The 12,825-nt window shown below is 40.9% G+C and overlaps 1 protein-coding gene across 1 annotated transcript; it reads right to left on the bottom strand.

Annotated features, from left to right (window-relative positions):
- Positions 1-322: 322 nt before the first annotated feature.
- On the bottom strand, positions 323-9,201 carry arrdc3a (arrestin domain containing 3a). Its single transcript, XM_021620881.3, has 7 exons — positions 8,104-9,201; positions 5,627-5,708; positions 5,292-5,439; positions 4,445-4,547; positions 4,029-4,285; positions 3,254-3,556; positions 323-3,130 (listed from the first exon to the last, which is right to left on the bottom strand). The coding sequence occupies exons 1-7, from the start codon at positions 8,381-8,383 to the stop codon at positions 3,062-3,064; spliced, it is 1,242 nt and encodes a 413-aa protein (XP_021476556.1). The 5' UTR covers positions 8,384-9,201; the 3' UTR covers positions 323-3,061.
- Positions 9,202-12,825: the final 3,624 nt, after the last annotated feature.

The raw sequence follows: 12,825 nt of genomic DNA, 5'->3' as shown, positions 1-12,825 counted from the left end.
CACTAAAATTGGAATAGTGGATGCAGTGTAGGGAAGTCTGTTTTTAGGAACAACCAGCAGAGGCGCTGTTGCACTAGTTTATGGAAGCTTGGGCTGTGTGTGTAGTGACCATGCTAGTGATGTCTTGCCTTCATTCAAAATGTGGGCCTGCTGTACTGATATTGAGCCCTTCATCTTTATATAGTCTATGGTTGGATGAGCCTAACTAAATTGATTTCAGATAACTTAGATCAGGTAAGTTTTTCCGATTTTTTAAAAAACCCATATGCTGAAATTTTAATTAGGTCTCATCAAGAAGAAATTACTGATTCTCACAACAATGTACATTTTTAACAAAAGTTTATTAAACTCAAAAGAAATACTAGACAGAAGGTTACAATCATTCAGGACATTCATACAATATCTATATGATCGTGATTAAGAAACTATAAAAAGACAAAAGGAGAAATTAGACATACAAATAGTGAATGAAACTAATTCAAATGAGTAATATTGCACTTTGTTTCTAAAACATTTCAGATGCACTCTCCCATTTCTAATGTTTTAATTCCTCACTTTAGTAAGTCAGGAATTTAGCTTTTAAAAACTGGACTACACTGAGGCCCGAACAATGGACTATAGAATTGACCAACCTGAAACAGATTTAAGCTTATTCATTTGTACTTTAGCTTGATACATATTCCCCAAGATAAAAATCAAAACAAACAAAAGTGATTTTATCTTAGAATTAGCGGTCTATTCCATTTGTAAGCTAATTCGTTCTCTGTGGGAAGGGAGGGTTGCTGATCCACAGCTGTTCCCTGAAGCTGAAAGGTGAGTAGAAATGGGGTTGTCTGACTGGATAACAAACCATAAATGCCCAAGTACATAAACTAGCCCAGTCATCACTAAACGCATTCAGAAAAACACACAAAGAGGCTTGTCCAGGGATCGTCATTAAAAAATATATATTTTTTAATCCATTTCTTTAAAAGGAACATTTTTTCTCCCTTTTTGTCCCTTTGAAAAGCATGAAAGGACTAATCACACATACAAAGAAAAGAAAATAGCTAAAAGAGTAAGGTTGTAAATTAGACACTTGATAACGAAGCATCATAATTATGTCAGTTCTGTGTCAAGGCCACTAAGATAAGATCACTTTAATTTGTAGTTTTTTCTGTCACTGTAAGCAATATTCTTATAGTTGCTAGCTAGATCTAAACAGAGCACACACACACACATACAAACTTGTCAACTAATTATAACTGTAAACTTTCAAAAAACGTCTTAGAAGATGAAATAATGCATTTATGTCCAACACAAACACTGCTTGACTAAATGTCTCATCAAGAAATGATGTGGATGCCCAACTTTTTACAGACCTTCACTGTCAATGCAATTTTAAAATGTTTTCCTTATCAAAAAAGTGCCTCATGTTTAAGACGATGCCAAATCTCCACTATTACTGGTCTAGGTGTTGAATGAGTTTGAAAACCAATGTATTACTCATTTCAACCTACCACTACTTGTTCTGGCCAGTTTGAGCGGAGCTTTAGCAACGTCCAATTCTTCCCCAGCATTTAGCTAGGCTGGGTTTGTGTCTGCCCCATTATTTGAAGCATATCATACCATGTGGTCTTACTTTTTTTTAAATTATATATAATTCTAGCATTTCAGGCTTCACTGGTCTGGAAAAAAAAACAGTTGGTGAATGAAGTCGGCAAGTGCAGCGATGGCAAAAAGGGAATGTCGTTCATTTTGGAAAGCTGCCTTGCTGCTCTGTGTGTATGTCTCTTCTCTCTTGTTATGGTAATATACTTTTTTTTTTTTAAGAAATCCTCCTTTCACTATTTCAAACAGTACAATTAAAACAAAACATTTTCTTTTTCAACCGTTTGGCAAGTGAGAAGATCACCTGAGACAGTGCTTTTTTATAGGCAGTATGTAAGCCTCTGTGTTATGAGTAGAGGGGCTGCAGACACAGAGTGTGCGAATTCTGATATGTCCCACTCTTTCCGTTTCACACACACACTCACACACACACACACACACACACAATTCTCTGCGTTTCATGCTATACTTGAGTGGCAAGCTCTAGCCTGCGGCTCCTCTACTCGAGAACAAGCACAACATAAACACGAAGCAAACAATGCTTGGCATAAAAGGCATTCTATGTTTGGAACTAAATCAAAGGACATAACATAGTACAGAACCAGAAAAAATGATGCCACACTTTGAACCAAACTGAGGAGGCAATATCGAAAAAGAGCTTTTGGATGGAGAGTGTTCTGCTGCATTCAAGTCCAGTCTACAAGTCATTAAGGAAATGTAATAAGGAAAAATAACATCTTAAAACAGCTTAAACAAGGTCAGTGCATTGTTTTTGTCCAAATATGTTCTCTGCGTTGTTCGAAGTTGTGCGGATAAGGAGTTTATGAGTTAAGCCTGCAGTCTCTTTAGTCCAGCATTGTTACTAGGCAGAAGAAAAACAATTAGTGCTGATTTTCTTCTTCTTAAAATGGAGCCACACAACTCAAGCAAAGAATAACATGTGCAAAAATCCCAAATGAGGCAGGAGGAGGCCAGTCTTTGCTCCGTTGCCGACTGCCGCTGAGCGCTTCAGACAGTGGTGGTTATATTGTATTCTCTTCTTCCTGTTTTTCTTTTTTTCCTGCTCAGGTCTCGACATCATAGTTCTGCTCTATGTGAAAGCCATGTCCGCATGTGCAGTGGTAACAGAAAAGATGAGGTCGATTAAGAGCCATAGGCAGAGATGGCCCTGGCGTGTCATCACTCACTCCACCAAGGCTGTCTCCACTAAAGATTTTTTTTCTTCTCCCCCCTCACAGGTTAGGTGGATGTTCGACCGGCCTTTCCCCGGGCAAGGCAGGAAGGCAGACTTCCTGTGCCTTTCTCTGTGGGAGGGGGCAGGGCTTTGTTCCCCTGTGGTATTTGTTTGTTTGTTTTTTCTCTCCTCTCGACGTCGCGGGCGGAGTGCGAACGCTGTCACCGGGGGGAAGAAAAATACAAAAACAGAGTTGACTTAGAAACGCCCAAAACGTCTCCGGGCTCTGTGTTTCCTTCAACGTGATGGACAAGTGTCAGGTCTCCGCTCCTCCGTCCGGCTGGCTTGATCGGGATTGGGATCAATCTAGAGGAAGAGGAGGAAACACTGCTTTAACGAAAAGACCAAGACCTCTTGGCTACCAGGCTTTAGTGTGATCACTTACTGCAGTGTGTAAAAGCCGAGGGTGTACGCTGTGCTGATGCATACCTCAGAGTAGAGCGGAGGAGGCTGGAAGCGGAACTCCTGGATGTAGGCAAAGAGTGGTCCCTCGAACTCATCCCTGGCTGAGGTCACCTCCAGGCTCCGTCTCTGCTCCTCTGTCACGATCTCTGAATAGCTTGGTGGGGCTTCAGGGCGCTCTGGCAGGGCCATGCCTAGCCAGCTCATGGTCATGCTGCACTGGCTGCTGACACTGGAGGTGCGGCTGCCGAAGGGGTGCAGCGGGATAGTGCCGATGACCAGTGGCAGGTTCAGAGACAGGTTCATAGCTCCGGGGATGTCCACGTACACCTGGAGAGGGTGAGCAGCACACAACAGAGGGTTAGAACTGAAGGTCCACCTTCATTGAACAACAAACCTGTGTGTTCAACAGTGTTAAGACTTGGGCAAGGGGCAGTCCGATGACAGGGTAAAGAGGTCATTAGCACCTCTAAGACAGGCGTCGCCACTAATATTCTAGACTGATCCTCTTAACTGCGTATGGAGAGAACACAAGGTATGATGGGAGTGTCTTTGCCATGACTGCCTAGGTCACAGGCTTTTATGGGAACCATCGAGAGCTTTCTAGGAACCACTCAAGAAACCTATTAAAATGTGCCTAGTAACCATGTGGATCCTAATGACGCATATTCTCATTTTACAGCACACTATACTCCATATTTATATGGATGATAGCTACAGATTTCTCTCAACCCGTTTGAATTGGTTTACAAATGTCAGAGCGAGAAAGAGATGGTCTCTTCAGGGCAGTAGCTGTACTAACCATGAGAGAATACTCCACTCGGATGATGCTGCAGTCCAAGATGGAGGGAGAGATGGGGGGGATCTTCAGCATTTTGCCATTCCACGTCTCCGTCTTGCCCGAGGACAACGACTCTCCTCTGAGGTTGGCCACCAGCTGTTTTACCTCCTTCATTTTCCCTTTGGCGTAGAAGGTCTGTGTTTGGTAAATGGCTGCCTTTGGCACGACCATGCGAGACGAGCAATTCTCAATCTCAGCGAAGATCTGAATAGACTCTCCTGCAAGGACAAGTAAGAAGGGGTTCAGTTAAATCAGTTAAAGGATCCTTTGATTGAGATGGCATCAAACATAATACGGCAGTCATCTACAGTCATTAATCTACAAGAGTGCCAAATGACTAATCAATACGAGTGACAGAGTCGCGGTGTTCCTCTTACCTGGGGTATATCCCTTCCTTTCGATTTTGGCACTTAAGGAGATTGGACCTGAGGTGCAGAACCAGCAGCATAAAGTCTTGTCTTTTGTGCCTGCCTGGGGCGACTGAAACAGAGAGCGAAAACAAGGAAACGTAAGTGTTTGGAAAATACTTGTTATTGGCCCACTGGCAGAAACTGCACCCTTGTGCAGCTAGCATAATGACATACAGTGCCTGAGGCCTGTCATTCAAATACAGGGAGATACCAGTTTCTCTTTCCATATACCCGGAAGGCATGTTTAGACAGCAAGTGGCTCTCACAGACAACCCAATACTTAAAATAATTTCCCACTCAGCAGTAATTTCACACACACATAAATCAACATCATCGCTTCATTTTAACCATGTGCTTTATGTCATCATTTTTCTACTATACCAACTGATCCGGAAATAATCTGTTAGGTATGGGGAAACCGTGTTTTTCACAACCAATGTCCACTGGTGTCCTCTGTGCTTTGTGTCAGTAGGTACAACAACATCAACAACATGTGGGACAAGCACATTCTGCGACCACAATAACAGGCACTGGCAGCCACTACACCAAATCTGATTACAACGGATGAAAAGTAAGGGGCCTGAGTGCTGGTACTGGCTAATTCTTTCTATATACAGGCAACAATTGCGGCTAGAAATTAGTCATACTTCTGCCTTTAAGTCACTCTCTTGGCTGCCAATGAAACTCGATCGCCGTTACCAAATGAACCCTTGAACAATTCTAAAGACCCTGAAGAGATTAGGGGTAACCAAGGAAGTGCCTATAGTCTACTACACATACAAACACTGTACAGGAGAAAGATCCTTAAGCTCACCAGCAGTAAGGGAGTGTTGATGTCGATGTGTTCGAAGACTGTGAATTCTTTCTTGGTCTTCATGGGCAGAAGCCATGGCCTGTGTAGCTCAGCCTTCACCCAGTAGCGCACACTGCCATGTTTCCCTTCGAACGAGGTAGCCAGGGGTCTGAGAGGAATAAGAGAGGGGAAAGAGACAAGGGGGGGGGGTCATTTCAGGTCAAACAGGTCATTTCAGGAGAACAAAGCCAGACGCTATTTCAATCTTCAACTAAGGACAGACATACGGATATTTAATATAAGTATTTGTCCTTAAAAAAAATATGTATTTTGATAGGTAAAGAAGAGATACTTACATCTGTGGAAGCTCAAGGCTGAATGCATACTCATGTCTTCCTGAATGGATAGTGGTGAGTCCTTCTTCTGAGTTGTCATCATCTGAAACAAGAGAGGGACAATATTCCAACACGTATGCCATACCTGGAAAATATACAGTACGATGTCACCTACGTTTGAGAACACAGACATAAAACAATACCGCCACAACAGAGGGGAACAGAGCACAATAGAACTTCATGTCATAACTATTTTCATTTTTGGACACCAGGAAGGCACAGCTTGTAATGACAATGATGAGAAGAAGAAAAAAATGAAAATGTGAAATTATGATCTCTGTGATTAAAGATCCTTTTGACCCTTCTGGAAACACATATTTACCCATGTATAAAAAATAAAAATAAAACTTTTAAGCCTTGAACAAGAATAATTTGACACATTGTTTAAATCAGTATTGAAATTAAAATATTGTTTTTATAAAAGCACATACAAGTGATATAATCTGTCCCAATCAATGATTAACTGTAAAATAGAGAATCTAATAATTAGTTCTCACATTATGTATTATTCTTGTGTAATAGGCGGAGGGGGGGTGGGGGGGGGGGGGGACGTTGCGTTATTGAGCATTATGTGATCTGTAAGAAAATGTTGATTATTTTTTTTATTTACATAAACTCTACCCTGCTGTGTATTATTTCAAAGTTACGCGTTATGGAGCGGGAGCTCCGTTTCTGCCAGCTCAGCGCTCCCACCCAGCCTTAAGCAGCGGCAGAGCCGCGGTAAACAACTGCCGAACTGTCACTCAAAAGCAGACTGGAGCAGGAGAGGACCGGCCTAAACCGGAGCGAGCAGCTTCCCCAAGCCGGCTCTCTCATCACGCATTCACTGTGTGCTGCATTCAGTCCATGGCTCAACCCAACGTGCTCACTATCAGGCACAGCCCTCTCAAGACCTGACGCGTGTACTGCACCGCGTCCCAGAGAGACTTCACCCACTCAATATTACACGTCAGAAAATATTGTAACGGATAGAAGAGGAAAACACACAGTTATTGAAAAAGAGGACAGACAAAGAAGTAAATTATATTACTTAAACCTTTATTAAATGCCACGGATACCCTTAAAAACTGCATACATGATTGCAATAGAGACACATAGTAAGGCTTTGACCATTTCAAGAAACTTAAAACTATTCAACAATTTATATAAAAACATGAGCAACATGCAAACATTAATTCCCCATACATAGACAGATCAAATACATTATTTTCACCATCAAGAAACATTCAAATCACAGCCAGTAACAAGGAAAAGGTAACTAAGGTACAAAATAGTTGATGGCATAAATTACCACCCCACATTAAATTAAGCTACTTCAATTCTCGGACTGACCTTTCTATCCAATCAGCTGAACGATCAACTACCTCAGGAACAAGCTAAAAAAAACTGTTCTAGCGACTAGGACTACCAAATTTCAGTGATGTGTAATTCTGATGTGAACAAAAAGTAGTAGCCTACATTTATTATCCGCAAATAGGCTAAATTGTTATGCCTTCAGATAATCATATTCCAATATCTAGTTCATAGCCAATTGCAGGCCTTGTTATGCACCATTCATTAGGCTACACACAGTAGGCGATCACTAAATCACTAGATAAAAGCATAATAGAATAGGCTAAATGGAACGAATGCCATTTCTTTTCATGCGACTTTGTAACATTGTGCTGACAGGTCGGATACAAAGTTGCCGACTTTTTTTCTGTCATTTTCTGCAAAAGCATGAGGTCATTTGAAGATGCATGAGCACTTCAGCCAATCAACGGAGAGAAAGCCCAGTCCCTTCACCCCACACAACCAGTTTCTGAACAGGATTGAACCAGCTTCGAACAATGGAGGAAACTTAAGAATAGCTACAACGTTCAACTTTACATGATCGCTCGATAACTATTTTTTGGATCAAACTGCACACATGTAAACAGACTGCTATGCACCTTCATGTACTGCGTTTTGAGAAAATAGTGTAATTCATATAATAGTTATATAGGCTAAAATGAAGGAAGGATAGAGAAGACTCCCATTCAGGATATGCAGCCGACAGCCAACCTGATAGGCTAAAGATACACTTTAGAATTATGTAGTCTATATGCCTACATGATTATGAAGTATCGTGCTTAAATACATTCTCATATGTCAAATATAAAAAATCATTGAAGAATACTGTAGTTGACATGTCTCAAGACATAGCCTACAAAATGTGTTATAGACGGCTGTATAGCCAGTAGTAAACCAAATAAAAGGTATCGTTGTAAGCTGCTTTATAGATCGTCCCCAAATCGTTCTCTGTTATACATTCAATTGTGTTCATTGTTAGCCTATAGTATAGGTTGACAACACAACAGCATTCTCTGTATGGAACCTCAAGAGCCACCATGACTAGACTACACCGAGCACGTCAATAACAAAGTTATTTCTTTACAGATAAGGTTGTATATTCTTACCTCTTTCATGTCCAATTAGGATGTCTCTATGGTTTAGATATTCTACTTCTTCAGTGTAATTTTGCGTATAGGCAGTGTTGGAGCCAGCATTTCGCGATTCAGTCCAACGAACTTTCGCAAATCCTTTTGCATGAATTTTAAGAGATTTCACACGGATTTCTCCAGTGACTTCGATGATCACCCTCCCTGAGACCGAGTCCCCACTTGCGAAAACGGGGACATTGCTGTCATTGAGACAGTCGTAGCTGACTGTGAAGCTCTTCACCTTTCCTAGCACCATGGTGTAAAAAAAAACACAGGTAGCCTACCGAAAAATGAAAGTATATGAAAAAATAATATCATAAGAAGAAAGAAAATATGTATTTGAAACGCCGATCAATATCTTTGCCCTGCAAAAGCAGTGGGCATGATCAGGGCTTTCTTTGACAAAAGTTCATTTAGATGTAAAGGCTTAATAACAGCAGTGGATGCTGTTATCGTCCGCCCGTCTGCGCGTTGGTCTCTGGTCAAAGACAAGGAACTTTCGTCGCTCAGCTCACTTTAAGCGATGATTTTGTGGAAAAACAACCTATAGAGCATGCGCAGAACTTTATCAGCCCCCTCCTTCCGCCTTATGGAACAAGGTAGAGAGTGGCAGTCAGCCAAATAACAAGTTTGGTTAAACAGCTGATGGTATTACAAAAGCAGGCGTGCATCCACCGTAAACAATTAGAGTTTAATGTTCACCCTACAAAACAATAGTCAAAGTCAAATAAGTAAAACAAACCTGTCACTACAGGCCTATATTATGTTGGTAGGCATTCAGTGTAGCCTACATTTTACAGGAGATTTCCACAGGGGATTATGCATCACATAGCCACACTGACTTCGCCCAGACAGCATGCTAGGTATCAACAGCGAACCCACTCGTACTTAAAAAATATTTTACTTAAATTGTTTTTTTGGGGGTATCTGTACTTTACTATTTTTTATTTATTTTTTACAACGTTTACTTTTACTCCCACTACATTCTTAAAGAAAATAATGTACATTTTACTCAGTACATTTTCTCTGACGGCCAAAAGTACTTGTTACATGTTGAATGCTTAGCAGGGCAGTAAAATGGTCCATTTCCTGCACTCGTCCAGAGATGATCCCTGGTCACCCCTACTGCCTCTGATCTGGCGGACTCACTAAACACAAATGCTTAGTTTGTAAATTATGTCTGAGTGTTGGAGCATGCCTCTGGCTATCCGTAAAGAAAAAAAAGTGCCGCCTGGTTTGCTCAATATAAGGAATTTGAAATGATTTATACTTTTACTTTTGATACTTACGTATTTTTTGCAAGTACACTTACTTGTGATACTCAAGCATATTCGAAACTAAATTGTTTTAGACTTAATTAGTATTTTACTGGATTACTGTTACTGGAGTCATTTTCTATTAAAAGGTAACTTTACTTTTACTCAATTTGACAATTGGGTACTTTTTCCACCGTTGGAAGCTATAGTGGGCTTCGATTGGTCAATAACGCCGCGATATCGCAGTGCTTTTGGATGAATTCGGTTTCCACAACGTTGGTCCCTCCCTGTTCACGTTCCCTCGCCAATGCTATAGCATTGCCGAATGAACCAGGCCCACCTCGCTTCCCTCTAATGAAAATGAATGTCTTCTGAAATGTAATCGCCTCTCGTCGTCTCCTGTGAAAATCCACTGTTAAATTTACGCTATTATGTATTTATGGCTATAGTAGGGCCTACACACCTGTGCACAACTAAGAATAGGCCTAAACCCAATGCTGGTGGACATATAATCCTGATTCAAATCTAAATAATACACAAAGGCTGTGTTTACAAAGGTTGCCCAATTCTGATCATTTTTCCCCACTAATTGGTATTTTAACATCATATCTTGTTCACAGCTGATCTGATTGGTCAAAATACCAATTAGTGAAAAAAATATCAGAATTGGGCTGCCTGGGTAAATACAGCCATAGATGCTTGGTTTGAGTCAAACAATTGTGATCTGGCATCGCAGACTTTGAGGCTTGGGTGGCCATCTCGTGGCTATCTTGGATATTGTTGTCAATGGGTGCAAGTGAGCGTGACACCTGTTGCATTTAGACTTCACACCAATTTCAAGAAGAGATAGAAGTGGCACAAGGCATATTTTTTAAAATCCCTAATTAATAAATAAGATAATGGATCATTTAAGTAAAATGCCAACTGATGGAGGCGGCAAACATTATACTTCCACAAAGCAATGTACGATTAGACTTCTTGTAAATACTTCAATCCCGATACAACAGTGTAGTGGGAGCTATTTGCTGGTATATGCTGTAAACCCACTTTTTCTTTAGTGGGCATTATGTAGGCTATACTCACTTCTTAATCCTCACTGATGTGTATCAAAGTAGTATACTGGAGGTATACGCCGTATCATTTTACTGTCTGTACTAAATGCATGTAAAAAAAAAAAAATATATATATATATATATATATATATATATACAGTGCCTTGCGAAAGTATTCGGCCCCCTTGAACTTTGCGACCTTTTGCCACATTTCAGGCTTCAAACATAAAGATATAAAACTGTAATTTTTTGTGAAGAATCAACAACAAGTGGGACACAATCATGAAGTGGAACGACATTTATTGGATATTTCAAACTTTTTTAACAAATCAAAAACTGAAAAATTGGGCGTGCAAAATTATTCAGCCCCTTTACTTTCAGTGCAGCAAACTCTCTCCAGAAGTTCAGTGAGGATCTCTGAATGATCCAATGTTGACCTAAATGACTAATGATGATAAATACAATCCACCTGTGTGTAATCAAGTCTCCGTATAAATGCACCTGCACTGTGATAGTCTCAGAGGTCCGTTAAAAGCGCAGAGAGCATCATGAAGAACAAGGAACACAACAGGCAGGTCCGAGATACTGTTGTGAAGAAGTTTAAAGCCGGATTTGGATACAAAAATATTTCCCAAGCTTTAAACATCCCAAGGAGCACTGTGCAAGCGATAATATTGAAATGGAAGGAGTATCAGACCACTGCAAATCTACCAAGACCTGGCCGTCCCTCTAAACTTTCAGCTCATACAAGGAGAAGACTGATCAGAGATGCAGCCAAGAGGCCCATGATCACTCTGGATGAACTGCAGAGATCTACAGCTGAGGTGGGAGACTCTGTCCATAGGACAACAATCAGTCGTATATTGCACAAATCTGGCCTTTATGGAAGAGTGGCAAGAAGAAAGCCATTTCTTAAAGATATCCATAAAAAGTGTTGTTTAAAGTTTGCCACAAGCCACCTGGGAGACACACCAAACATGTGGAAGAAGGTGCTCTGGTCAGATGAAACCAAAATTGAACTTTTTGGCAACAATGCAAAACGTTATGTTTGGCGTAAAAGCAACACAGCTCATCACACTGAACACACCATCCCCACTTTCAAACATGGTGGTGGCAGCATCATGGTTTGGGCCTGCTTTTCTTCAGCAGGGACAGGGAAGATGGTTAAAATTGATGTGAAGATGGATGGAGCCAAATACAGGACCATTCTGGAAGAAAACCTGATGGAGTCTGCAAAAGACCTGAGACTGGGACGGAGATTTGTCTTCCAACAAGACAATGATCCAAAACATAAAGCAAAATCTACAATGGAATGGTTCAAAAATAAACATATCCAGGTGTTAGAATGGCCAAGTCAAAGTCCAGACCTGAATCCAATCGAGAATCTGTGGAAAGAACTGAAAACTGCTGTTCACAAATGCTCTCCATCCAACCTCACTGAGCTCGAGCTGTTTTGCAAGGAGGAAGGGAAAAAAATTCAGTCTCTCGATGTGCAAAACTGATAGACATACCCCAAGTGACTTACAGCTGTAATCGCAGCAAAAGGTGGCGCTACAAAGTATTAACTTAAGGGGGCTGAATAATTTTGCACGCCCAATTTTTCAGTTTTTGATTTGTTAAAAAAGTTTGAAATATCCAATAAATGTCGTTCCACTTCATGATTGTGTCCCACTTGTTGTTGATTCTTCACAAAAAAATAGTTTTATATCTTTATGTTTGAAGCCCGAAATGTGGCAAAAGGTCGCAAAGTTCAAGGGGGCCGAATACTTTCGCAAGGCACTGTACATTGTTACTTGTATAGCCCTTTTCAAAGAATCTCAAAGCGCATAAAAAGTAAAACAACAAAGGCAACAGTAAACATGTCACCTCGCACGAGCGATGCAGCTCCCCCTGTGCTAATTAGTAACAATTATTCAGTCTAATTTGCAGAAAATGTAATAGGTTCTTATGGGAAACATACTGCACATGAGGAGCTGCATATCTGCACAGAATCTCATGACTGTAGCTCAAATGGGACAGGATATATGCTTGTTCAAATTTTGGAATTGCAGTTGATTACTATAGCGCCACCCTTGGGCCAACAAGTGTAATTGTGTAAATACGCTTCATTCAACCACGTTTGTGCAAAATCGGGGCAGTGTTGTCTGAAATATTGCATGTGACCAACTTAAGAATGTATGGAGATAGATCCATAGTGCAGCGGTCTAAGGTACGGTATCTCAGTGCTAGAGGCGTCACTACAGACTCTGGTTCGATTCCAGGCTGTATCACAACCGGCCGTGATTGGGAGTCCCATAGTGTGGCACACAATTGGCCCAGCATTGACCGGGTTACAGTGTTGCAAAAGTAGACCTCTGTCTCCCTCTACTGACGTGAATCCATTTGCATAT

The sequence above is a fragment of the Oncorhynchus mykiss genome, chromosome 11 (genome assembly GCF_057628025.1).
Source record: "Oncorhynchus mykiss isolate SJ-2025 chromosome 11, ASM5762802v1, whole genome shotgun sequence".
Lineage (NCBI taxonomy): Eukaryota > Metazoa > Chordata > Actinopteri > Salmoniformes > Salmonidae > Oncorhynchus > Oncorhynchus mykiss.
The sequence above is the reverse complement of the archived record's forward strand: the minus strand, read 5'-3'. Positions and strand labels throughout refer to the sequence as shown.